This window comes from Apteryx mantelli, unplaced genomic scaffold (assembly GCF_036417845.1).
Source record: "Apteryx mantelli isolate bAptMan1 unplaced genomic scaffold, bAptMan1.hap1 HAP1_SCAFFOLD_34, whole genome shotgun sequence".
Lineage (NCBI taxonomy): Eukaryota > Metazoa > Chordata > Aves > Apterygiformes > Apterygidae > Apteryx > Apteryx mantelli.
Window position 1 is genome coordinate 3,984,771 of NW_027118693.1, and position 27,888 is coordinate 4,012,658.

General features: G+C 47.8%; 2 protein-coding genes across 2 annotated transcripts; one reads left to right on the forward strand and one right to left on the reverse strand.

The window, feature by feature from the left end:
- Positions 1 to 256: 256 nt before the first annotated feature.
- LOC136996377 (olfactory receptor 6M1-like) lies at positions 257 to 1,081 on the reverse strand (the record flags this gene model as incomplete). Its single annotated transcript, XM_067317301.1, has 1 exon — positions 257 to 1,081. A coding segment is annotated over one exon (825 nt), but the record flags the coding sequence as incomplete, so codon positions are not given.
- Positions 1,082 to 9,921: 8,840 nt separating this feature from the next.
- Positions 9,922 to 27,796, forward strand: LOC136996340 (olfactory receptor 6M1-like; the record flags this gene model as incomplete). Its single annotated transcript, XM_067317269.1, has 2 exons — positions 9,922 to 10,728; positions 27,515 to 27,796. Coding segments are annotated over 2 exons (1,089 nt in total), but the record flags the coding sequence as incomplete, so codon positions are not given.
- Between the last annotated feature and the right edge of the window lie 92 nt (positions 27,797 to 27,888).

Consider the following 27,888-nt stretch of genomic DNA (forward strand, 5'->3'; position numbering starts at 1 on the left):
CACCATCACCAGGGTATTCACCAGGGTTTGTAAAGTGCTTTTAGACCATTTGAAAGGCATCCCTATCTAACGTTTGGGTCTTATCATGGTGATATGTTTCAGGAGAGAAACTGGTGTGATTTCATGAAACTTCACACTGCTAAGAAAGAAAGGTGTAATTTCAGCAAATGAATCCTAATCATTTGTTCCATTCCACCCCCCTTCCTTTCCCCTCCACTTACAAAATCTCTTCTCAGATGGAAAAACATTTTCTGGAGATTATCACACTTCTCTTCAAGCCCACCTTGAGAGCCTTCTTCATCTGCTCGTTCCTCAGGCTGAAAATAAAGGGGCTCATTAGAGGAATTACCATTGTGTTGAGCAGGGCCACTGTTTTGTTATAGGAAGTGTGGTGACTTGAAGGCCGCATATACAGGAAGATGCAGCTACTATAGGCCAAGACGACAATGGTGAAGTGAGAGGAGCATGTAGAAAATGCCTTGTTCCGTGATGAAGCTGAGGGCAACTTTAGTATGGTGTTAATGATGTATAGGTAGGACATTGCTGTCATGACCAGTGAGCCAAAGAGGATGATGAAAGCGTTCATGAAACTTACCAGCTCAAAAGTCTGTGTTTCTGCACAGGACAACTTGATCAAAAGCACAACGTCACAGAAGAAGTGGTCAATACGATTGTCATTGCAGAAGGGCAGCCTGACAACTAGGAGAGTGGGGACAACGGTGACCAGGAAGCCTGCAGTCCATGACCCCAACAGGAGCTGAACACAAAGCTGACTGTTCATGAGCATGGGGTACTGAAGAGGGTAGCATATGGCCACATAACGGTCGTAGGACATGACAGCGAAAAGGACAAACTCAATGTTGCCCAAGAGGAAGTAGAAGTAGCACTGAGTTATGCAAGCTGGGTAGGAGATGGCTTTGCTGCCCATCAACAAGCTTGCTACTGTTTTGGGTATGATGGATGTAGTGATGAAGATCTCCAAAGAGGAGAGGTTGCAGAGGAAAAAGTACATAGGTCTGTGGAGGTCTCGGTCAGAAAGAATGAGGGCAACGATCAGCAGGTTTCCAACTAAGATCACCAGGTAGGAAGCCAGGAAAGTGATTGCTATTAGGTACTCCTGATGGTGGAGGGAGGGGAAGCCCAAGAGAAGGAACTCTGTGACAGTCGTATGGTTCAACATATCTGCAACTGAGCTGCAGTGAGTAAGAGAAGATGGTGAGTGGAGGAAACGATTCCTCAGAAGGTTAGAGGAAGTGGAGACAGGTAGAGAAATGTACTGTAATGAAAGAGATGCATGCGGTTACTCACAAAAAGTCTGTAAGGAAAACAGAGAAGAGAGGAGAGGCAAGGAGAAACAACATAGAGCAAGGAGACACCATTTCAAACAGTAACAACAAACTTAGTTTCTAGGTTAGAGTAGGAATCCACTATTAACAACACGTAAGTTTTTGCATTTGAGCTCCTCACTCAAGTGTCCTTTTATAGCCAATGGAGAAAAAAATAGACATTTCTCAGTCATTCTTTCTCTAGTCTATCTTAAATCTGTATTTTAGGATGAGAGAAAATGCATCCTGGAGAAAGATAAAAACATCTCTTTAAAGCGACATTAACTTTTTGTTTAGGTAAGGAATGGAGAGAAAGCAGAAAGAGGATGGTGATAAAGGAGGAGGCCACTGGGAAATAAAGGTAATAGGAGGGACAAAGCCAAAAAGAGGGAAGACATATATTCTATGATTAAAACTGTGGTCTTTCCCTCCAAGCTTGAACTATTCCCTATAGAGCAGAAATCTTTGTAACCAGATTTTTCTTCAGTTGCAGCAATCTTTCTTGCTGAGAAATGGTTTTGATAAAACATGCTGGCCATCAGAAGGAAAAATAAAAAAGTAATACAAGTAATACAAAGGAGAGAGAAAGAAAAAAAAAAGAAAATCCTAGGAGATAAAAAGATAAGTAGGGAATTTCATCAGCTGGGGATAAAAAAAAATAAGCGCCCTATCTTGTAAAACAAATAAACAAACAAACAAACAGAAACCCAGAAGACTTTTTTTTTTTTTTTTCTGTGAACACTGGAAAAAACGAAGCTTGGTTTCATGTGGAGTCGGTCCTGAATTCATTACCCGAGCTCTTGAAGATGTTGAATTCTCTATGCAGTCCTCTCAGGACAGTCTACCCCTATGTAGACCATTTCCTTTCCATCCTGCCGCTTTTGCTCACAGAACTTGTATAAGCCCAAAAGAGAGAAAGAGGTGGTAGGAAACTAAAAGCACCATCTCAGGAAACTGGCTTCTCCTTCAGGAAAACCCTGCGTTTGCCTTCCTCTTGAAAAGTCCCCTCTGAAGGTCCTGTGCAAGAGCTGGAGCTGTGAGCAGTCCTGACCCACGCAGCACTCTCTCAGCAGGAGAATGAACCTGCCCTGCTGGGGGTCCATCCTCGTACCCAGAGCTGCTCCCTGCAGCACTGTGGGGAGTTGTCCAGGCAGGCTGAGTGCTGACCCTTGCAGGTGGCAGAGTCACTGCCCCGGGCACACAGCACCCTGGGGCGCAGGGACACTGTTCTGAATTACAGCCCTGGGCAGACCTGTGTGCACACCCTGGCTTCATCCCCCTGCATCGTCCCTGGGGTGCAGGGACACTGCTCTGAATTACAGCCCTGGGCAGACCTGTGTGCACACCCTGGCTTCACCCCCCTGCAGCGTCCCTGGGAGAAGGCAGCTGGATGCCGTGTCCCGGTGATGGTGTGGGAGGGAATCCCTGCTCTGAATGATCTCCTCCTCCTCAACCCTGGAGAAGCCAGGAGAGTGACCCTGCCAGGAACCTCAGGAGTGTTGTCCTTCAGCCAGAGACTTACCATGCAAAGGGCTGTGAAGATTTCTCCCACAAATGAGCTCTCCTCTGTCTTCCCGCTCCAGACTGCCTTTCACATCTCTCGGTCTTGTCTCATCGCATGTCAGAAAGAGCAGGCAGTGCCTGGATCCCTGCCGCTCTTTGCAGAGGAGCTGCTCCTGGATGCAGCTCTCTCTCGGCAGTGCTGCCCTGTTGCCACGAACTCCCTGCATCCAGGAACCCGGCCCTGCTCAGGAGCTGAGGCCCAGCAGAAGGTGTGATTTTCTCTGTCCCTTGTGCTCCCTGCTCCTGGGAAATGTTCACTGAGGCAGACCAAAATACTCATCCATGATCCCTCTCTAAACAATGGAGAGAGACCAGTTAGAGTATTGCAGTTTGTCTCATCAGAGGATGGTTATCTAGGAGAGTTGGAAATGTCCCACTCCAGATGCCCCTATTCCCATCTCTTAGCTAGGCAGGACACCTCGGCAGGGACAAGACGGGAGTTCATTTTCCCACACTGCAGGTATTGATTCAGATCAGTCAATCTAGGCATCTCCTGCTGGTTTAAAGCCCCTAGGATGGAGCGGGATTCAGATCCCTCCCATGAGCTCTGCAAAAACACTGGAGGTGGGATCCTCCTTGCCAAAGCTGAAGTGAGCACAACAGAGATGTCTGCATGCGAGCTCCTTGGCTACACTCCCATTATAATCAGTGGAGATGAAGGGTGGGAGTCAGCTGGTCACCCACTAACACTTGGTGAAATTTTAAGAGACAGAGGTGGTCCAAGGCATGTTCCAGTGTCTGCTTGCTCTGATGGCGCAACTCTGAGACCTCTATCCTTCTAGAGCATCAGGTGGGGGCCAGGTGGGGAATTTCCTTCATCGTATGAACAGTAGAAGCCTCACAGTGCTAGATGTCCCCTCACTCTGAAGCTGAGAAACATGCAGATCCCTCCATTATAAACAGCTGATGTATTTCAGTGCAGACACTCGATTCAGTGATGTATATTAGGCCTGCAGTGCCCTGTCCAATGCCTGGGGTGTCCAGCACAACCCCCTGTTTCTAGCAGATCCAGCATGGGACCTAGAGGAAAACCATGCCCCTTTGGAGTGTTTGCTCAGGAGGTGTCCCAGGGCACCTCGAGTTTCCTACCTGTGCCTGAATAACTGAATCCCACCACTGCATTTGGGCAAAGTCTGAACCATCAACATCCAAGCATGCTGCATAGATGGGAGGCACATCACACCAAGGCCTCCACTCATGTCGCTGCAGGCTGTCCCAGCTCAGGGACTTCTTCATTGGCACCTTGTCCTGCCTGGAGATTGGTTCACCTCTGTCACAGGCCTCAAGGTGCTGCAGATTCAGCTTGGGCAGCAACCCCCTCTCCTGCCATTCCTGCATGGCCCAGCCCTGTTTCTCCCTGGCCTTGGGTACTAGACAGTTTGCCATCTCAGTGGGAACCTCCTTTCACCACTACATTGCCACCTGCTATCTATGCCAGCATGTCTCTGCTCTGAAGTAGAGCCATTGCACACACAGTGTCCTTGGCCCTTGGTCACAGGTTTCCCCATGACCAATCTTGGCTTTGTGCTACAGCTGAGGCTCTACAGCCCAAACAGACACAAGTGCATGCAGCCTGGGGCACAGCAGGAGGCACTGGAGACACACAAGCTGTCACAGGGCTGCCACATGGTTGGAATAACTGAGATGTGGTGGGTTCACTCGCACGACTGGAGGGCTGTGACAGTAGGGTACAAGTTCTTCAGGAGAGACCAAGGCAGAAGATGAGGAGGGGGATGCCCTTTGTGTGAAGGCACAGCTCAGATGTATGGAGCTCTTCCATGGGACAGACAAGGGGAGGCAACTCTGAAGGGCAGGGTAGCTCGGGAGAGCCAGCAGGTCTTTAAGGACAGCATCCACCAAGCACAAGAATGGTCCATCCTGATACTCAGTTAAACTACTAGACACCTCAGGAGACCAGCTTGGCTGAAGAGGGAACTCATGCCTGAGCTCCAGTGCAATAAGGCAGCATATGGGAATGGGAAGGAGGGAGAAACTGCAAAGGAGGCATTCAGAAATATTGTCCAGTGAAGTAGGGATGGTGTTAGGGAAGCCAAAGCTCCCGTGGGATTGACACTTGCAGGGATGTCAAGAGCATGAAGAAGAGCTGCTACTGCTTCAGCTGCAGTAAAAGAATGCAAAGGAAAATGTGGGCTCACTGCTGAACGGGGCAGGGAATCTAGTAGTAGCAGATGTAGATAGGTCTGAGGCACTCAATGCATTCTTGGCTTCAGTCTTCACCAAGAAGGTCTCCTGGGTCGTAGCACCTAGAGTCAGAACTCCAGAGGGGAAAAGTGACCAGCAGTGGATGAGGTCTGAGCGAGGGATTACTTGCAAGAACTCAGCCCATACAAGTCTAAGGGACTGGATGGGTGGCATCAGAGGGTGTTGAGAAAGCTGGCTGCTGTCGTAGCAAGGCTGCTCTCTATTATTTTTGAAAGGTTGTGGAGATGAGGGGAGGTCCCAGTGAGCTGAAAAAGGGCTGTTGTGCCCATCCTCAGAAAAGGCCACAAGGACAACCCGGGGAGCTACAGGCTGTTCAGCCTCACTTTGGTGAGCAACGTGTCATGGAGCAAATGCTCTCGGACCATAGTTCTGGGCTCATGCAGGGTGTCCCTGCTCCAGCGCAGGTTGCCTTCAGGCCACATTATCTCAGAGGTGTACCCTCTGGGAATGGAGCGCCTCCTTCCAAGGGCCTCTCGTCCTGCCACGGGGCACCACGGAGAAGATTCTGGCTCCACCTTCTTTACTCCCTCCCATCAGATGCTTATAAACCTTGATAAGAGCCTTTTCTGAGCCTTTTCTTCTCCAGGCTAAACAATTCCAGGTCTCGCAGACTTTCCGCATGTGAGACATGCTCCAGTCCCTTAATCATCTTTGTGGCCCTTTGCTGGACTTGCTCCAATATGTCCACGTGTCTCCTGTACTGGGGAGCCCTGAACTAGACACACCAGTCCAGATGTGGTCTCACCAGTGCTGAGTAGAGGGGGAGGATCACCTCCCTCAACCTGCTGCCAATGCTCTTCCTAAGGTAGCCCAGGATGCCATTGGCTTTTGCTGCAAGGGCACATTGCTGGCTCACGGTCAACTTGGTGTTCACCAGGACACCCAGGTCCTTCTCTGCAGAGCTGCTCTCCAGCTGGGGGGCACCCAGCCTGTACTGGTGCATGGGGTCATTCTTCCCCAGGTGAAGGACTTGGCATTTTCCTTTCCTGAACTCCATGAGGTTCCTCTCTGTCCTTTTCTCCAGCCCGTCAAGATCACTCTGAATGGCAGGGCAACCATGTGGTGTATCAGCCACTCCTCCCAGTGCTGTATCATCAGCAAACTTGCTGAGGGTGCACTCCTGAAGCCAAGGGCATGGGACAGAGCTTTGTAAGCTCCTGACAGGGTTCTCCTCCTCCAGGAAATGGTCTTCTGGTTGGGCAGCAAAGTCTTGTTAGAAGGCCAGTGTCTCTGTAGTTTCCTTCTCCCAAGCGGGACCAGGGAGATGCCATGACTTTCTCTGGGTCAAGCCCCAGCCCCTGCTGCAGAGACACATGGCCTGGAAGACCTTAGAGTCAGCCTCCGGGTACACAGAGCAGCAGGAAGTCAAGCTTCCAGCTTCTGCTTGAAAGCCAGTTCATGCTCAAAGCTAACAGGCGTGTTTCCAGGAACCATTTGAAGCACAAGGACAGCAGTTGCCTCAGTGATGAAGACTTCACACTTGCTCTACAGGCAGTGAAAGCAATGAAGAAAACCCTAGCTGATCAGTTCAGTACTGAGCTCCACCTCTTGGTCACTTCCTTGGGTGTCACGGGCCCTCCTCCTGCTCCTCACCCACTTCTGTCTACCAAAAGCTCTCCCAAGCCTCCTCCGCTCTTTCTGTCTCCCCATCACATTCCCCAGAGCCCTTTGGACCCCTTGTCCCCCTGGTTTGGCCCCATGGGGGAGGAGGGATTCCAGCACCACTTGTGTGCACCCCTGTGCACCCAGAGCTGCGAGCTGCGGTGGCTGGTGCTTCCCCCCACCCAGCAGCACCAGCCCTGACCCCAGGGGATGGCTGTGGTGGTGCCAAATGCTCCCACAACTGGGGTCACATCTGGAGCTTTGCTCCAGCTGTGATTGGAGACTGGTCCAGCAGAGACCCCCACCAGGAACAGCTGCTCTCTCTTCAACCTTACAGTTACAGAAGGATGCTGAGTGTGGATAAAATGCCACCCTGACTGGTGTACATGACCACACTCACTAGAGACAGGTGGATATATTTCATATGGACAATCACTCATAGCACACATTCTTCAGAATTCCTTCACGCAAACCCTTTGCAAGCAAATGCTGTGGTCAAAATGGACCCCAAGATGCAGGAAGACTGGCCAAATGTCTCTGTGCATCAACCCTACACGAGGTGATACATCAGCTGGAAGCACAATGACATGGGGACATGCTTCCTGAAAGACTGGTGAGGAAATTGAGGAGACACTGGGCTACTCCAGCCACTCCTCTGCACCCCCTGGATGTATTGGAAAATGAAGGAATGGGTTGAAACAAGAAGAGATCTAGAGCCCAGCTTAGACAAAGACAGGGTCCAATAGTCCCCTGGGAACACTGGAGTTCAGTAACAAGCCTATGGGCAGAGGCTTATGCTCTGCTGGGGCTGTCCACACTGAGTACAAAGGAGGTGGACTAAGAGCCTGCCTATACTCAGGGAAAGGGAAAGCCTTGCTCAGTGCCACCACGGATGAGATTGCTCTCATTGAACTTTAGGTGAACAATTCAGAGGTCAGAACAGAGGTGCCTAGTCCTAACTTAGATGCATTAAGATGGTAAGAGAGGTCTGCATTATGTTGGCAGTTATAACTCTGAACCCTCAGGTTCACACTTCCTTTTGGAGGGGTAGAAGATAGTCAGGTGGCCCTTAGGAACCAATGTCTCACTGCTGAAGAGCTCCCAGAGGTCTGCAATGAAGATGCCTACATGTCAGTCTGTCACTCCAGCCTCCCTCTGCCCTTAGAGAGGAGGAATCTGTTCCTCTCCTCTCCTTTAGAAATCCATTCTGTGAAAAGTTGAATCATGTCCTAAACTCCACTGACTAACCTAAGGCAACCTAAGGTGTCTACCTCTTGAACATTTAAAATCTATCCTTTCGATGTCCAACATTAGAAAGATAAGGCAGGGAGTGTGACAGTAGCTCCACAGAAGCTGCTTTCACAAATTACATTTCTTGATAGCACTTTTAAAGATTTGGTGTTTCTCTCTCTTAGACTGCTTCACAAAATGGATCTACATTTCTGCAGGGATTAGGTCACCTGGGTACCAGCTATCATTTTAATTAATGTCCTGTCACCCTCTCAGACCGACTCTGCTGAGGAGCATCTCAGGAAAGCACAGGGGACCGTGATTCTTCAGGGAATACCAAAGGGCTTTGGGTGGTTTTACTTGAAAGGAAAAAAAATTCAGAGCTTACTTCTGTCTGGCAGCACAGTGCATCAGAACAAACGGCATTAGCAGCTGACTCAAAGAGGCTCTGCAAGAACCTTGAAATGAGACATGCCAGATTGTTCTCTCAAGGTTGTGGGAGGAGAGGGAAGGAGATGATGGTCTGCAGAAATTCTGCTGGCCTTCTATTTCCCCTTGACAGTGTTTCCTGCACATAGATTAATGTAAGTAACTGCTTTGCTGCATTTCACCTCATTTTTCTTTGATTCTTATTGTTGTTGTTGTTGTTGTTGTTGTTGTTGTTGAGTTCCTAGACTGCCTGCCTGCCGGTGACTGTCCTCCTTTGCCTGTGATATTTCTCAGGCAATGAGACCTTGCTGAACAGTTTGTGTCTATGTGCCTGAGTCTCTGCCCCTTCCTCTGCTTTAGCTTGTTGGCCAGGTCCAGCTAAGCTGCACAGAGTAGTATTGTTCTCTCTTTTGGGCTTATACAAGTTTTGTGAGCAAAAGCAGCAGGATGGAAAGGAGATGGTCTACATAGGGGTAGACTGTCCTGAGAGGACTGCATAGAGAATTCAACATCTTCAAGACCTCAGGTAATGAATTCAGGACCGACTCCATATCAAACCAAGCTTCATCTTTCCAGTGTTCACACACACACACACAAAAAAAGTCTTCTGCAGTTCTGTTTGTTTGCTTGTTTATTTGTTTTGTAAGATAGGGCTTTTTTTGTCTTATCCCCAACTGATGAATTTCTCTACATATCATTTTGTCTCCTAGGATTTTCTTTTTTTTCTCTCTCCTTTCTATTGCTTGTACTCATTTTTATTTTTCCTTCTGGTGGCCAGCGTGTTTTATCAAAACCATTTCTCAGCAAGAAAGATTGCTGCAACTGAAGAAAAATCTGGTTACAAAGATTTCTGCTCTATAGGGAATAGTTCAAGCTTGGAGGGAAAGACCACAGTTTTAATCATAGAATATATGTCTTCCCTCTTTTTGGCTTTGTCCCTCCTATTACCTTTATTTCCCAGTGGCCTCCTCCTTTATCACCATCCTCTTTCTGCTTTCTCTCCATTCCTTACCTAAACAAAAAGTTAATGTCGCTTTAAAGAGATGTTTTATCTTTCTCCAGGATGCATTTTCTCTCATCCTAAAATACAGATTTAAGATAGACTAGAGAAAGAATGACTGAGAAATGTCTATTTTTTTCTCCATTGGCTATAAAAGGACACTTGAGTGAGGAGCTCAAATGCAAAAACTTACGTGTTGTTAATAGTGGATTCCTACTCTAACCTAGAAACCAAGTTTGCTGTTACTGTTTGAAATGGTGTCTCCTTGCTCTGTGTTGTTTCTTCTTGCCTCTCCTCTCTTCTCTGTTTCCTTAGACTTTTTGTGAGTAACCGCATGCATCTCTTTCATTACAGTACATTTCTCTACCTGTCTCCGCTCTCTCTAATCTTCTGAGGAATCGTTTCCTCCACTCACCATCTTCTCTCACTCACCGCAGCTCAGTTGCAGATATGTTGAACCATACGACTGTCACAGAGTTCCTTCTCTTGGGCTTCCCCTCCCTCCACCATCAGGAGTACCTAATAGCAATCACTTTCCTGGCTTCCTACCTGGTGATCTTAGTTGGAAACCTGCTGATCATTGCCCTCATTCTTTCTGACCGAGACCTCCACAGACCTATGTACTTTTTCCTCTGCAACCTCTCCTCTTTGGAGATCTTCATCACTACATCCATCATACCCAAAACAGTAGCAAGCTTGTTGATGGGCAACAAAACCATCTCCTACCCATTTTGCTTAACTCAGTGCTACTTCTACTCCCTCTTGGGCAACATTGAGTTTGTCCTTCTGGCTGTCATGTCCTACGACCGTTATGTGGCCATATGCTACCCTCTTCGGTACCCCATGCTCATGAACAGCCAGTTTTGTGTTCAGCTCCTGTTGGGGTCATGGACTGCAGGCTTCCTGGCCACCATTGTCCCCACTATCCTAGTTGTCAGGCTGCCCTTCTGCAATGCCAATCGTATTGACCACTTCTTCTGTGACATTGTGCTTTTGATCAAGTTGTCCTGTGCAGACACACGGACTGTGGAGCTGGTAAGTTTCATGAACGCTTCACTCATCCTCTTTGGATCACTGATCATGTCAGCAATGTCCTACATATACATCATTAACACCATCCTTAGGTTACCCTCAGCTTCCTCGCAGAACAAGGCATTCTCCACCTGCTCCTCTCATTTCACCTTTGTCATCTTGGCCTATGGTAGCTGCATCTTCCTGTATGTGCAGCCTTCAACTCACAAAATTTCCTATAACAAAATAGTGTCCCTGCTCAACACAATGATAACTCCTCTGATGAGCCCCTTCATTTTCAGCCTGAGGAATGAGCAGATGAAGAAGGCTCTCAAGGTGGGCTTGAAGAGAAGTGTGATAATCTCCAGGAAATGTTTTTCCTTCTGAGAAGAGATTTTGTAAGTGGAGGGAAAAGGAAGGGGGGATGGAACAAATGATTAGGATTCATTTGCTGAAATTACACCTTTCTTTCTTAGCAGTGTGAAGTTTCACGAAATCACACCAGTTTCTCTCCTGAAACATATCACCATGACAAGACCTAAACCTTCGATAGAGAAGCCTTTCAAATGGTCTAAAAGCACTTTACAAACCCTGGTGAATACCCTGGTGATGGTGTTTTCTAGGTGTGGAAACTGAGACAGAAAGCAGCAAGCTGAGGACTTCCTCCTTCCTTGGCACACCAAATTCTCAAGAATAATGCAATTATTCTCAGATCAAGCTAATAAAATAAATGCCCAGTGCTTATGATACAATACTGTTAGAGCCAATACTTCATCTGATAGAACAGATTCACGCAGTAGAATTAGTTTGTCCACATATAAACATTTGTAACTTAAATGCCCTAAGCTGAGTGCATTGCCTGCCCTCCTTTGATCATGGGGAAGAATCAGCAGTCTGGAGGGTTATATCATCTCCTCTTGCACTAATTGTCCATAGCATTTCAGAGGAACTATACTGAGCATAGAATTGGAAGCTCAACTTTTTCATAGGAAATGCCAGGTGCGCTGAACCACACGCTGGGCAATGTGTTATAATTTGCACAGGTGAGGGACTCTAGCTCAGTGAGGTGCATCCTCTGCAGCCACAAGGATTAGATCTAGGCCTTAAGTTCTCTCCAACCCCTTCACCAAACAAAACCAAAGAAAAAAAACCTTCTTCTCTAATCCTTGTCATGGTATTGCCATTTTGTCATTTTCATGGATTCATTTTCATTCATGATTTGCAAGACAAATATGGTGTTTTGGAATGAGAATCAAAAGCAGTATTTGTTTATCCGTTTTAAATAAAAATATGACATTATCATTCTATCTGAGAGACTTTTTTATTATTTAAATCACTCACTCTCAATAGTACAGAAACACAAGATGGATGAGTTTAGTCTTAAATGCCTAGCATGGAAATTTTGAAGGTAATTAGTTGGATGACTCCCATCCCCTTTAAGTTGGCAAAGAATCCCACCAAGACATCTTCAGTGAAGAGACTTTGGAATCACAGATAGTGCTTTAACTTAGTTATCTTAGACATCTTATTGTGAGAAATCCTCCCCAAAGTCACTCTGGCACTAATGTCTCTGATCTTTCTGGATAGAAAGCTACAGTTTGACTATCTGTGGGAGCGCCACACCTCTGGTTACAGCATAGAAATAACAGAACCTCACTGTTTGTCCACTGCTACCTCTACACCAATATCTTAGGTGCTTGCTTTGCTCTGATGGCATGGGCTCCAGACTGTTCACTTTATTCACACCAGGGAAAAGTCCAGGTGCAGTGGTGGGACAGTTCGTTCAGGAATTTGCTTCTTCCATTGAAGGAACAGGTCACTCCAAGAGCTGCCCCTTGCAAGGGGTACAAACAAGACCGTGCTGGGTGTTGCTTCCTCTGCTCTGTGCAGACATCAAACTGTATTTTATGCCCTAAGGCATGCAGCACATATCCTCACTGCCACACTACAAAACAAAACAAAGCACACGTTTTGTCAGCGGTGATCAACAGCCCTCACTTGATTTCATGTGCCTTGAATGGAGGAAACGCACGCAAAACGACATGCCTGTGTCTCTGGGCTGCAGGGGCACTACGTGGGCCAGCAGACACCCAGGAGGCCCAGAAGTTAAGCAATATGAGCAGCATTTCCTGACAACAGTGTCTGCTTCCTGTAATAAATGTGCACAGTAAATAACAGACTTTCTTCTGTGGATAAAGGTCCCCTAAATAGCTACCCACCTCCCTGACACCTGAGCTGGATAAATAATGGATTGTTTTTGGTTTTTTTTATTAGTGGGTAAATTGAAAATGAAGTAAAGAAAAAAAACAAAGGTGGACTTTGAGGACTTTGCTAAACGAACACAGAAATATTCTTGTCCACTGCAAACCCTTTCTTAGATCTAAAATGCTATGTTCCTTCTGAAAGTACTGACAACAGAAGTTGCATTCACCCTAGCCAGCGAGAGGGTGGCCCTGAAGCTCTTGTGTTGCCTACTCCTGTAAAGGCATCAGTAACATGCTCCATGAATGTGACAGGAGAAAGTAAGTGCCCAAAGTAAGTTTCTAAGATCTGCATGAGAGAACATAGGCCAGAAATCATTTGTATTCCATTACTTTCTTTCCGGAAGACTCTGCCCATGCTGCCATCCAACAGAGTAGGTCTTCTTTCTGTGTAAAACTTTCAAACATTTTTGCTTCCTTCTAACAGAAATATGATGATATTCCTCTTTAGTTTCATCCGAAATTATAAACCAGCTCAAGTGAGATAAATAATTTTCTACAGCTGCCTATTCCTTTTCCCAGGTATAAAGGGAGGCCAAATGATTAACACAAACTAAGACAGCTCAACTCCACAAGTGCAAAGGCCACCCTACCAGACTTCTGCTAAGTCACTGTTTTCACGGAGGAACTCCATATGATCTTTTGATAATGCACCCTACAAGCTTGGGAAGAGAGTTTCCCCTGTGTCAGTATGATTCCAGTCCCCTCCCCCCACCAGTTTTTTTTGTGATAAGCACAAAAGAACAATCTATATCTGTGGATAAGCAGCTTTCAGCCGCTTGTAACCACTATGTAGCCGCCCTCTTCCGTTTCTGCTCCCTGGAAGGCATGGACCTGGCTGCATATTTCAAGCACTATGCAAGTTCAAGACAGAAGCGTATTCTGGAAAAGGAACTAAGGGATGGAAAGAGAATGGTCATGAAGGGACAAATGTTGAGAGAGGAAGATAGAATTAAAATTTTCAAAACTACCTCTTCATGCCATGATAGCGACTTCGTTAATCCCATAAACATTACTACACATCTGGCACACCTGCTTCCCAGCTATCCTAAACACAGGAGTTGTTCCATAGCTATATTAGAACAGGAAAGTATTAAAACTCAGTTTGTTCTTTCTCAGATCAGGTGACAACAGTCTGCGCAGTTTGGGAATCTATCTCCTGAATACGTCTACTTCATGCAGATCACTAACCATCTCTCTTGGGCTGAAGACGCACATTCAGAGAGATGCAGGCATGCATGGTTAAATGCATCTTTTCTGTCATGATATGAAAGATAAAAAGAACTGGTTGGGGATGGGATTATCAATGGCAACCTGAGCATCTTGATTAGAAGAGTGAGGGCTGTGTAAAAGACAGAAAGACCTTTGCTAGGGGTTGGCAGGGTGTTGGGTTTTGGTAAGAGATACACAATGATTAGGGTGCTGTAGAAATTTTTACTACAGGGAGGTGGAAGGAGATGGCTGAGAAAGCCCTCTGTCTGTCTCTGGTAGAAGGGGTTCCCAAAATAGTGAATAGGGTACTAACACATCCCATGCCTGGCAGAATTGAAAGGCATGGGAATGCTGCTCAGCAATCACCAGCATAACAAAGTGGATATTCCCAAGGAGAGTCGTAATGCAGATAACTAGAACCAGCGGGAAGAGGAAGGTCTGAAATTCTGGGACATTAGTGCACCCTAGAAGGCTGCTTTTGGTAACAGACATCCCACCGTCCCACATATATTCCATGGGATAGCACTAGATGGCCACTGGAAATGGACATTCATGAAGTTCATTTTAAAAAACACGTTAGTGTTTCTTTGTTAGGCTTAAACATGAGAAACAGATGAAACCAGAATACATCATGTGCTCATTCAAAACTTTTGTGCTTAACAAAACTCTTAATTTCTCCTACTAGGCACCCTGTGGATTAGAGGCAGTGACAAGCTCATTAGGGTTCCCACAGTCTTACAAACTCCCAGGGGAAAGTCTCCCAGCATGAAGTGAAATCACAGGACTAAAGTGCCTTGGAGGTTTAATGGGGCTTGCTGAGGGCTGTTAGAGATAGAGCTGCTGCCAGAAGTCCATGTCTTTCACCAGGCACTGATTAGACCAGACCATCAGAGGCACCACTTGCAGGAAGACAAAGGAAAGGGACAGAGGTTCTTCCCTCAAGTAGCACCTTTGATGTGGGGTGCCTCTTCCATTTTTGACACACGTGCACTCACAGAGTTTTAATGCTTTGCTTCAATGCAGTCTGCACATCCCTGCAGCCCCAGCCCTGTGTAACTCTCCCCACATCATCCTCCGTCCTCAAGCAGTGCCTCTCAGGGATGAAATGTAATCCTTGCAACTTCAATCTTCCTGATATTCCTCAGTCCTAGACTGCAGGTCCCCTGCAATATGACCCCATCTGTTGGTACCCAATGTCTTCACAAGGAACCTCATGGTATCCGAAAACTGCTCCGCATCCCCCAGATCCCACTGTTTGAGTGGTGCCTCTCAATCAGAAATCACAAGCCACACTATGTAGCACCTGCCCTTTTTATCCCTGAACTTCCACTCACCACCAGAAGTTTTAGTCTTCAGCTCCTTCTTCTCCCAGCTCATAAAGTGGGCACTTGGGATGCTCTGTAGTGTGTAAAGGGCTGGTAAATGAAACCAGGGCATGCAAGAGACTGGCAGCCACCTGCTGCAACAGCTAGATAACAGGCTGGATATCCTAGGACATGTAAAATGGCACTAGACAGCTGCTTAAGCAATTGAAGGCTGGTCGGTGGAGTTACTCCCCAGCCCTATGAACTGAGTACATTTCCATGTGAGATCAACTACGCAGCTCAAGTGGAGGTACCTGCGCAAGAACACCCACAGTCAGGTGTCTAACTCTCTGAACTGAATCTCCTCCGAGGCATCTTCCTTAGGATGATTTGCATCCCATTGGAAAATCAACTTGTTCTCTTCATTGATGGAAGGGTACATCAAGCTGTGGCTGTCTGCACTTAAAATATCTCCGTTTAGCCAAGGCAGAATCTCTTCCTGGAGGTCTTCATTTCTCAAGGATAGAGAACACTTTTTACATCCAAACCCTCTCCCCACCCCACCCTACCCCACACCTCCCTCCCTAAAGAAGCAAAGCAAGAGAAACAAGACTTGAGAGCTGGAGAAAATGCTTTGCTGTGAGGGTTTCAGATTCTGCCATAGGCACAGGAACTTCCTCCCACGGAGCCCCCTCCCCAGCTAGCAGGGAAGGGCAGGGATGGGGTACAGTAAGGAAACGTAGCTTGTGAGCTGTATGGCAAGAGCTGTGAGAAGGGGTCGGATACCAGTGTACTGTTTAATAGACTACAGTCAGGAAGCAATCAAGGGGACATTTTTCCCTGAAGAACTTCAAAAATGAACCCTGAAGAGAACAAAATCTACAAAATTGAGACGATCATTGCTGTAAAGGAAGAAAGAAACAGCTGCTGGTAAAATGGTGTGGCTGGTCCATAAATTGAACAGTTGCATAGAAGCCTCCCAAGTGTGCACACCTAATTTTGGGGGATGGAGTGGGGGAAAAAAGAGGATAGAGGACAGTGCTTTTTACATCGGACTGCCTAGCAATGCCAGCACCCGGGTTTGCCACCAAACCCAACTCAGACTTTGCCATAGGGCAGGTGAGGACCCTGGAGCACTCAGGCAAGTGAGAGCTGGGGCTGGCAGAAGTGCAATACCTGCACAGCTGGAATAGCATCAAAGATAAACTACCTTTGGAACCGCTCTGCTGGGTATGGCATGGCACTATCCTTCACAGAGAGGCTGTTCACTGCCCCTCTCCATCCTGGTGGATAGTAGCAACAATCTTACTAGCCCCGCAGCAAAGCTTCAATGATTGACTTTCCAGCCATAATCCTGCTCTAGATGGCATGATGAAGAAAACAAAGCTTAAAATAGATGAAATCTTCAAAGCTTTTGTACAGCCGGGGGCTAGTGCAGGGCAATTAGCTGCCTGATTTAGAGTTTAGGTCTCAGCTCGGATCTTAGCTTAGCTTAAGCTCAGAGCTAAGATTTAGACCTGAGCTTGCACTAGATGCTCTGACAACTGAAATTAGGTGGAAAAAATTCACCTGCATATCTCCATATTCGTATTTCCTTATTCCTGGGGTAGTAGGACCTTAATATCCCACACCCAGATACTTGATACTCCCAGTGTTTTGCAGTGCAGCCATTTCAGGCCTTCTCTGAATGCCACACAGCTGACACCTGAGAGAGCACTGAGTTACTTGCCAAGGCTTACACTGTGGAGCAGGCAGAAGGCAGAGGCAGGACCTATCAGCCACTTCTGGAGTTGCATCCTGGTTCTTCAAGTGTCCTGTATGAACAGAGAGCAATATGGAGTTCTAACACGAGCACGGAAGTGCAATGAAATCAAACTCCCAATGACACACTGAGGAAGAGTACCAAACTGTCTCTTTTTGGTAGGCAGTTTGCACTATGTTAACCAGATATGGATCTAGAATAAGATGATGTCCAGGATGAGACGGGAGCTGGGGCATTTCTGAGCAAGAAAGGAACAATTTGGCAGAAGCTTTTGCTTTTGCAAAATTGAGTTCTTATGTATATTTCTTTGCTCTATCCAAGCACTGCGTGAAGGCAAACTGGACCTGATTTGTCCTGGGTGACTGCATGTTAAGCCCCATTTCTACAGCTAGAATGGCAGCTGTGATGGGGAATGAGAAACAGAAATGATAACTGCAAATAGCTAAAGAATGGAGGAGGTGCAATCAGTCTCAGACAATTGTATACACCTTGGAGAAAGCTGCAAAGTCTAAGCTGCTCTTCTGTACTTCCTCTGGGGTCCATGGAGAGAGCCTTCCTTAAGGAAATCCATTGCTTTCCCATTCATTTGTGCAGAGCGCTTCTGGTAAATCACTCTCTTCATAATGTTTCCTGCTGGCCAAGGGGACCATGTCTTCATCTGGAGGAAAGATGATGGTCCACAATGGGAGCAGATACTGCTGGAGTGGTTTCAGCTGCCCACATGAAGTAGGATAAGTCATGCCTCCTAAATTCTACCTTTTCTTCCTGGGGAATCAGAAGAGAGGCTCGATGATAAGGTCAGATGTAGCTATTATATTAAAGACATCTATACTTGGGCAAGAGAGATCCTTCGGCAGACTTTCAGGTGGCAGAATTAGAGAGCAGTGAAGCCACTCCATTCTGACTGGACATAAAGGAAAAAATGACCACGAGGAGAGTCAGGTGCTGGAACACATCGCCCAGACAGGCTATGGAGTGTCCCCTCTTGGAGGTTTTCAAGATGCCACAGGACAAGCCCAGAGCCTCCTGGTCTGACTTCACTACACACCATGCTCTGAGCAGCTGCGCAGCCTGGATGACCTCCCAGGGTTCCTCTCTCCCTTTCACACTCAGTGGAGAGGCAGAGGAGTCTCCTTGTCATGAGGCGCAAGTCAAAGAGAGCTGGGAGGAATCATGCCCTCCTGCTCCCCTTGACCTAAAGCAGGGGCGGAGGAGAACGCTGTGCACCTCCCGTGTAGGAAAGAGGAATCCTGTGTGCGAGTCTGTATCAGTAACTTGGCTTCCTCTGGCTCCCAGCAAGTCAGGTACCTTTGCCTCTGGGAAAGGTGTGGGTTTCCTCTCTCCTCAGAGGGCAGAGCCTGGCACCTCTGAGGGTGAGGCATGGCATCCCCCATTGCAAGTCTCCAAACACCTGCTGACTCTGCTTTTCTGCCCACTGACCGCTCATGGAGTGTGCAAGGAGAAGCTGTGGCACCTGTCTCACTCTAGTTCTGCTCCATGAGTTTGAAGAGACCAGTGCTCATTCCCCTGGCTCGTGCTCACTCTTCCTAAGAGCATGCTGAAAGGCCATAGAGGTGTGGGCGAGGGCAGATCAGAGCTTTCATCCCCACAGGGCTACAGTTACCCAGGGCTCACTTTCTGCAGCACAAAGAGAAGCTGAGCTGCAGCAAGGACCTTCAGGAGACTCACTTGTGCCATAAACACCAGAGACACTGCAGAGCAGGTGACATTCAGGTGCTGCTGAAGACTCACAGCAGGAGATGTGGAAAGACAGCTCGCAGCATCCTAGTCCAGATGCTTTTGCTCCTGGGGATCTGATCCGGTCTGGTAAACTCGGAGGAATAAATTCTGGACAGCATTGCTAATTGCCGCAGTTGGTTTATTCCTGCTGTGATAGTAGCCCACCTGGTGAGCCCGTCATCGATGTCCACGGCAGTTGGCCAGGTTAACCGCACCATGCTCAGCACCCACTCCATTAGGGAGGGGGAAACGCTTTGGTTTTGCTGCTGCAGGGTGCGGAGGGTGTTGCACATCTGGCATCCTGGCACAAAGCCCCCGTCTTATCCAGTTCCCCTCTAGTAAAATAAACCACATCTGACCCAGCATCCCACAACCTTAACAGCCACTCTAGTAACCCTTCACAGGGCTGCTGCCTGTAGCGCCCCTGCTTATCCTGCAGCTCCGATGCTTTAAAATCACCAGCAGTTGTGGTCCCTTCAAACTGACTGCATGCAGTCCGCTAAGCCGCTGCTCTGCCACCGGCTGGGCAGCTGCCTCCCCTTCATGCTCTGGGTCTGACTCCGAACCAGGGAGGTCGTCACAGTCCCAGATATTGCCATCCCAAATATTCATTCACCACTTCTAATTTTTCAAATATACTTCAGAAAGGAAACAGACGGGTCTTTTCCAAAGTATTCATATTCATATTTCCAAAGTATTCATTGATGAAAAGAAATGAAAAAATGGAAAGGCTACATCTCTGATTACTATGGTATACTGAACCAAAGTTAGTGTAAGTCTGTACTACTTTTAGAATGACAGCGTATGAAGGAAAAAAACAAAACAAACCATGCATTTCTCTTTAATGGTAACTCCTTTACACAACTAAAACTGGAGAGCATAAAAACAAGCACTCAGAAGTACCATCTTCTGCATCTGAAATATAGTCTATCCAAGAAAGAAAACACATGGAAGCTAATATCAAAGGTAATTCACAGGTGGTGGGAAATGCAAAGAGCAACAAAATACATTTTAGTGTTTACAGAATGCTTTGTCTTTTTTTTTTTTTTTAATATATATTCTCCATGATTTCCAGCCCGTATTTGATTTGGGCCTTCCTGTCCCGTGAGCTGATGCTTAACCAAAGATAGAAGACATTCCAGATGTCTTGTGAAACACATATAAATATGCAGCTTAAATGATTTAGATCATAATAGGTCACCTTTCAGGAAGGGTTCCTTGGAGGAGTTTATTGAAGATAACACTTCTGAGACCTGTCAAATCCCAAGTTTTCTTGGATGAGAGGCATAGCAGTTGCTTCTCTCTCCTGTTAATAAAGGCTTATTGGGGGGTAGTAGCAATAAACATGATTGGTGTGGACACTCTTTTCTTCTAATATGGCAGTATTCTAGAAACTCTTTGCTTCTAAAGCAGTAGTATCCCCCACTTAGCACTTAATTAACCATCCAAGTAACTCCCCAGTGCAGTGAAATAAGGGGCTGGGGGGGCAGGGTGGGCAGACAGGGTCCTGATCTCTCCCTGCCAAAGGGCTCGCTCCTTGGGCATCTCTGCTGCAACCTGCACACTGCGCACTGCCCCGGGCACCAACACAAGACAGCCAGGGGCTGACATCCAGGAGGAGACCACAGAGAAAAGTCTTGACACAGTGAGATATTTTTCTCTAACATAGTTAACAAGGAAACGGTCTTGTCATGATGGAGCGCTCAGAGGAACTCTTGTGAGTGGCAATGCCACGGTTGTTACCTTTCCAAATGGGCAAATAAGGAAAACTTCCCAAGACAAAGTATTTCTTCAGAAAAGAATTGGCCTCTTACAACCACTTCTCCCAGATGCGCATACTACAGTGAGTGAGGTTGCAAGGCCTCAGAGCTTATTATTGAGCTGAAAACAAAGCAAATCCCAACATTGCTTTTGGACCCTGAAAATACTCGCCTGATGCTCAAGCACTTTCCTCTAAGTCAGCAAGAAATACTTGTAGGGTCATAGCTGAGGATCAGCTTGCAAAGTTGAAGCGGTTTTATGCAAATAACTCTGCAAGGCCCCCCAGAGTTATGGTCCTCACCTTCGCACATGCTCCTCTCTTCTCTGAGGGAGTTGTTTCTAACCTGGCAGGTCAGCTGTCCATCTCAGCTGAGCACATTTCGCAATGTGTCACTAGGTTGGCTGAGGCCTGCAGTTTGTGAAACTCTTGCCAGGATCTCCTGCCAGGATGACCTAACTAAACCCCCAGGCTCAGCTGCTCGGAGACAAGTAGCACCACCAGCACCCAAGCCATGGGCCTGCTGCTGGTCTATCAGCTGCTAAGGCAGGAGTGACCTTGCATGCACATGCCCCAGCCAGGAGCCTGCTGCTAGCCTCTCAGAGGCTGAGACAGAAGTGACCTCCCAAGGAAGAACACAAACCTTCTCCATCAGAGAAGCTGAAAGGCCATCAGCAGCCGTGTGGGCTTGGGAGATGATTGTAAGATGATCTCCTCTGGCTGAGCAGCTGATAGGCCAGCACTTGGCTAATGCTTGGGGCAATTGGTTGTGAGGTCACTTCTGCCTGAGGACCTGATAAACCACCAAGAGGCACAGGGCTGGGATGTTGATGGTGAGGTCATTTAGAACTGAGTAGCTGAGAGGCCAGAAACAGTTGCAGGGCTTGGATGGTGACTGTGAGATCACTTCTATCTCCGCCGCTGACAGGCCAGCAGCAGGCACATGGCTCACATGGTGATTGTGAGGTCATTTCTGAGTATGTGACTGGATGGAAGCAAGAGCATGCTGATGCCATTTCCCTAAGAGAAGGAGAAAGATGAGCAGCAGGCCCCTTGGCTTGGCAGGTGCTTATGAGGTCTGTTGTGTCTGGTCAGCTGAAAGGCCAGCAGGAGGCTGATGGGTGGGGACATTTTTGTGAGATCAGTTGTGTTTCAGACGCTCATAGGCCATGAGAAATTCCAGAAGAAGAGCCCATGTGGCATGGGAGCAAGCCAGGAGGAGAAAACCCATGCCCTGTGTTCTGGCAAAAATGCTGTGATCGGTGGCACAAGGTCCAATGGTGGCCAGTTACTAGCAACATCCCTCGGTGATCAACGCCTAGGGCAACGCTCTCTAACTTCTACATTAATGCCATAGGATGGAGCACACTCTCAGCACGTTTGTAGACAATGCGCAATTGAGGGGAGCCCCAGAGCAACCTCATCCAGTTCCCTCTGCTTTGAGCATGGGGTGGGACTAGGTGACCTCCAGAGGTCTCATCCACCCTAAGTGCTGTGATTCTGTGAATCTTTCCCGAGAGATCTCGGTAAAGACGGCATAGGCAGAGGAAGAAGAAAGGACAGAGAGGCAGAAGAAGAGATAGGAAATATGTCAGTTTAAAAATAGTACTTCCTCAGAACAAAGTTTCTCCATTCAGAGTGTTGGGAAGAAAGGTCTCGGCATGACTGACTGTACCTGCATATATATATATGCAAATACAGGGAGCAAATACTATAATTCATGCACATGGTCTTGCCACTAAAAAAGAAAGAAAAGCTTCATTAGAACTGAAAAAAATATCTGAACTTCTGGAAAGGAATATATAATTTCTTTTCCATTTTTGTATGGAGATATTTTTTGGATAGGTTTTCAGGCCTTTATTCCTTTGCCCACATAGAGGGGCTATTGCTGCCTGAAATGCCCAGGGGTACCTGTGTTCCCATGTAGTGCTGGGAAATGTGACCCAGGACCTGCAGGAACCTTTCTGAAGCGTTAGCTGGTCACCAAGAGAAGTCTCTCAAGACCTCTCAGGAAGAAACCTTCTTTCTCTCCCTTGACTAAAAGGGAAGTCCAGACAACTGCATTAGACAGAGACAGCTGCACTGAAGGGCTCTGGCGTCGGGTGAGACCTGTCTCATCCCTGTTGTCACCTCAAATGGAGTTGCACTTCATTTACTGTGCAGGGAATGCAAAGGGAGTGCACCTCGATGTTTAGGGACTCCTTTAAGACATCACCACAACACAGGTGTGCTGAGATTTGTGCAAATTTGGCCATCCAAAAACAGAGTGTTTCATTGAAGCTGGTTGCCCTGCTTCCCCCTATCAGTCGAGAGAGCTCGACACCTCAGAGCAGGAATGGCTCTGCCCAAAGAGTAAGGAGTTGCATGGACTGTCCCAGGCAGGCAGTGGTTTGGGCCACTAAGCTCTGTGCGAGACATAAAAGTATTTCTTTTTAATGATGTGGGCCTGATTATAACAAAAATGTTTAGAAAATGTCAATAAAAATGAAACAAGAAAGAAATTTTAAAAAGGATGTAAACAAGGAAATGTTTAGTCACACTTTTCAGTTTTTAACATTCTTTGTTCTTATAGCCCTCCTTGATTATGTTTTTGTGTTGTTGTTGTTGCTGGTGGTGTATTTTGTTTCTTAATATACTGGTCTTTAGAGGTGATTTTGGTGGTCTTTGTTAAGGAAAGTGATTTTCAGAATTGGGGTGGGATGCTGTCACAGGGTCATGGACGTCTGGTGCCATTGTAGGTGCCCTGGTCCCTCCTGCCCAGCCTCCTTCTGCAGCCCTGAGGGGCTCTGGTCTCCCACAGGTCCCCTGTGAGAGTTGCCAGGCCCAGGCAGGTACCTCAGAGACACCGGGGCCTCTCCAAGTGCTGCTGGGTGTTTTTTGGGTAGACACCTGAGCCAGGCCTGGAAAGGTGAAGAACTGTTTTCAACATTCCAAAAATATGAACACACTTTCATCAGCAAAAATGATTGACTAATGTCAACGTCAATGTTTTCCCATGATGAAATAGTGGAAATTTTCAGGAAGAGTATTAATCTCAGGAGAAGAAATGTTGATCTGTCCCTCTCAACCTGCGTTACCACTGCTCTGTCCGTTATGCTGTGGATGTGGTATTAGTAATCTTTCACATAGTTGCACATGTCTTGATTCAACTGATCATTTCTAAAGGCATCTTTGCATCAGACTGTCTGGACTTAGGCACTTTCCATAGCTGCCCAGTTTTCCTCCTCCTCCCTTTACTCTTTAGCCATTCAGATACCTCTCAACTCTCTGGTTGCTGCTCTGAGCTTCAGAGGGTCTGAAGCTTGCCTCGTCTTTCAGGAGTCGTATTGTCTCTTTAGCCAACTCCTTAGCTGTGTTTCCGTCTCTCCTTTCCTATCTATCATCTGTCAAAAACATCTCAGGAAAAGTTTTTCTTGTGGAAAGTGCACCTCACTGGAGGCAGCTTGGCCTTAACATACAGTTGGGGAGTGTATTTTATTTTTTTACTAAACTCTATCACCTGTTGTATTTGTTTATTTGCAGTTAAGAAAAATCCTCCTGTGTCTGCAACTAGTTCTCTAAGGAAAGTAGGTGGGAATCAGTACATAGGAGCTGTAGCATTCAGCTACAGACTTGGGTGGAAAAGGTGCGCTCTAAGCCCCCAGTGGCTGATGAGGGAAATGGCAGGGCTGGGGAGGTGAGGAGGAAGGTTGGCCATAAACGTCTCACATGAAGGATGCTGCTTTTCCTACATGTCCAGACTTCCTTAGGGAAAATGAATTCCCTTCTTGTCCCCGGCCAGGTGTCCTGCCCAGTTAAGAGATGGGAATAGGGGCTTCCAGAGTGAGACACTGCGACCTCTTGCAGATAAACGTCCTCTGATGAGACAAACTGAAATGCTGGAATTGGTCTGTCTTCAGTGTTTAGAGAGATCATCAGTGCTTATTTTAGTCTTCCTCAATAAACATTTCCCAGGAGGAGGGAGTACAAAGGACAAATTAAGTCACATCTTCAGCTGGGCCGCTGTTCCCAAGGGGGGCCAGGCTCCTGGGACAGAGGGAGCTCCTGGCAACCTGGCAGCACTGCTGAGAGACAGCTGCGTGCAGGAGCAGCTCTTCTGCAAAGAGCAGCAGGGCTCCAGGCACTACCTGCAAGTGCCAAGATGAGATGAAGAAGATGAGCAAGATGAGTGAGACAGAAGTTCAAGGCAATCAGGAGTGGGTAGACGGCTGAGAGCTCACTGGAGGAGAAATCTTCACAGCCCCTAACACAGTAAGTCTCTGGCTGCAGGGCAATGCAGCTGAGGCATCCTGAGGTTTTCTCTAAAGCTAGCACATCCCATGGCTGATAGGGTCTGTCAGGATGGGTATCCCAGTCCCTCTCGTGTGGGGCAGGAGATGCTTTAGAGCAGGGATTCCCAGCCACTCCGTCAGAGGGAAACGGCGTCCTGCTACCTTCTCCCAGGGATGCTGCAGGGGTGTGAAGCAGGGGTGTGCACACAGATCTGCTCAGGGCTGTAATTCAGAGCAGTGTCCCTGCATCCCAGAGTGCTGTGTGTCCGGGACAGTGACTCTGCCTCCTGCGAGGGTCAGCACTCAGCCTGCCCGGGGAACTCCCCAGGGTGCTGTGGGGAGAAGTTCTGGGTGGGATGATTGACTGCCAGCAGGACATGTTCATTTTCCTGTTGAGAGGGTGCTGCATGGGTCAGGGCTGCTCTCAGCTCCGGCTCACCCTGAGAACATTTCTGGAGGGGGCTTTCCAAAAGCAAGGTCAAGACAGGCATACCTGAAAGGGAATCAGGAGTCTCTGCTTTCAGTTTTATTCACTTTGTTGGGATCTGTCAGGTTTAAACAGGGGATTGAGACTGCAAAATAGTGACAGTGAGAGAGGAACAAATGCCTTCATGCACCCCTCAGCCTACAGACAAAACCAGCATCACCTTTACAGCTTCATCAAGGTTTCTCTCAGATGCTCCTTAGCCCCTGCAAACACCGAGGTGCCCCTGGGCAGTGCCCTGCCCCCGGGAGGTTTCTGCAGGGCAGAGCTGAGCACCCAGTGGGTGGAATGGGGTCTGTGAGCACTGACATGACATGTGGCACAGAGAAAGAGCTGCCTGCAGGGATAGCTCCAGGCATAAGAGTCTCGTTCAAAGTGTGAGAGGAAACTACAAGCTCCAATGTCTCATCTCCTCTCCCAGCACAGCCCTCAAGGCTGTGGGGTCCAGGGCATGGGCTGTTTCCTCGCAGATGGACATCCGGAGAGGAGAAACTCCTGAGTGTCCCCTGTCTCTCCATGTCCCTTCTTCCTTTAGAAGAAATATCATGCTATTGCTGTGTGTTTCCCCACCTGTCCATGCTGCCCTTGTCCTTCCCCTTGGACTCTCTGGGCAGGGGCATTTCAGAGGCAATTCAGACACCAATCCTGCAGGTGCTGCCATGCAGACATGTCCTTGGCATTGAAGTGCCCAAGTGCCCCTCTAAACTGTGGGGCTCCGGGCAATGCCGTTTGGGGGCTGGGAAGGAGCCAACTCTCTCTTCAGGACACCCCATCTTTAGGATGTCTGACTGTTTCTTGGGGGTGTCTGGCTGAGCTTCAAGCTGCCCTCCAGAAGGGCACAGCTCTCCCATTGCATCTGTGTGTTATCTAGGTGCCCCATGGAGAAGCCACCTAGATGCTAAGGCCGTGAAAATACTGCATGTGGGCAACTGGCAATACTCCGATGTCTTCCTGGCTAAAAGGGGAGTGCTGAGACCTTCCTCAGATACTCTGAGAAAGGCTCCTGGGCTTGGTGATCTGCATTTTGAAACCAGATTCCTCTGCTCTCAGCAGAGTCTTTTCTTTTTATGGTAACATGAGTTCAGAAGTCCTCCGCCTCAGAGGTGCACGCACAGGGCAGCTGGGAACAAGACTGATGGACACGCCAGTTCTCCTCGCTCTGCACTAAAGACAGAGTGAAGCCTTTGGCCTCTCAGGAATCACAGCTATTCACTCTAAGTGCAGCTGCAGTGCTGAGGATCTCTGTCTCCAAGAATCCTCCTCAGGGGTGACAGGGGAATCTAAAAGAAAACAAAAGAATCCTTAAAGCTATTGAAGAGCACACATTGTCTAGAACGGAGAGTGAAGATGCTGGAAAGCCCTTCAGCATTGTGAGTGGATGAAATCTGACTAAAACTGTGACTTTGAAAGTTTAGTCACCTGTGCTCCCATGTTCCCACTGCTGTGGGTCAGGACTGCCTCCTCCGGAGCCCATGGGAAGAGGCCCCTGCTCCTCCCGGCAAACTCAGGCAGCACAGAGGGGAGCTCAAGCCATGGAGCTCAGTGACGGTCCTGGCAAGATGAGGAGAGATAATGTGTATGTTTGGGGGGGTTCTATGCAAAACTATTGCTCATACAAAACTGTCTCCTGTCTTCTCACTGTCTCCTCTTCCTTGGATAGTCACAGTGGGCCCTGAGGGAGCAAATGCCCAACAGCAGCTCCCCCACTGAGTTCCTCCTTCTGGCATTTGCGGACACACGGGAGCTGCAGCTCTTGCACTTCTCGCTCTTCCTGGGCATCTACCTGGCTGCCCTCATGGGCAATGGCCTCATCATCACTGCTGTAGCCTGCGACCGTCGCCTCCACACCCCCATGTACTTCTTCCTCCTCAACCTCTCTGTTCTGGACCTTTGCTCCATCTCCACCACTGTCCCCAAATCCATGGCCAATTCCCTGAGGGACACCAGGGCCATTTCCTACTCAGGATGTGCTGCTCAGATCTTTCTGCTTGTCTTTTTGGTCTCAGCACAATATTCTGTTCTCACAGTCATGGCCTATGATCGCTTTGTTGCTATCTGCAAACCCCTGCACTACGAGACCCTCATGGGCAGCAGAGCTTGTGTCAAAATGGCAGCAGCTGCCTGGGCCAGTGGTTTTCTCCATGCTGTGCTGCACACTGGAAACACATTTTCACTACCACTCTGCCAAGGCAACGTCGTGGAGCAGTTCTTCTGTGAAATTCCCCAGATCCTCAAGTTCTCCTGCTCAGACTCCTACCTCAGGGAAGCTGGGCTTATTGTCATTACTGCCTGTCTATTCTTTGGGTGTTTTGTTTTCATTCTTCTGTCCTATGTGCAGATCCTCGCAGTCGTGCTGAGGATCCCCTCCGAGCAGGGACGGCACAAAGCCTTTTCCATGTGCCTCCCTCACCTTGCTGTCGTCTCCGTGTTTGTCAGCACTATCATGTTTTCCCATCTGAAGACCCCCTCCATGTCCTCCCCAGCTCAGGATCTGGTGTTTGGAGTTCTGTACGTGGTGGTGCCTCCAACACTGAACCCGCTCCTCTACAGCTTGAGGAACAAGGAGCTCAAGGAGGCACTGAAGAAATTGATTCCACTGGGACAATGTCAGCACCCATAACTGTCCCACATGCATCCACTCATCGTTCACAGGGTATCTGGCATCAAGGCTCTGTGTTCTGGTCTTTCTTTCCTACTTTTTTACATCATTGT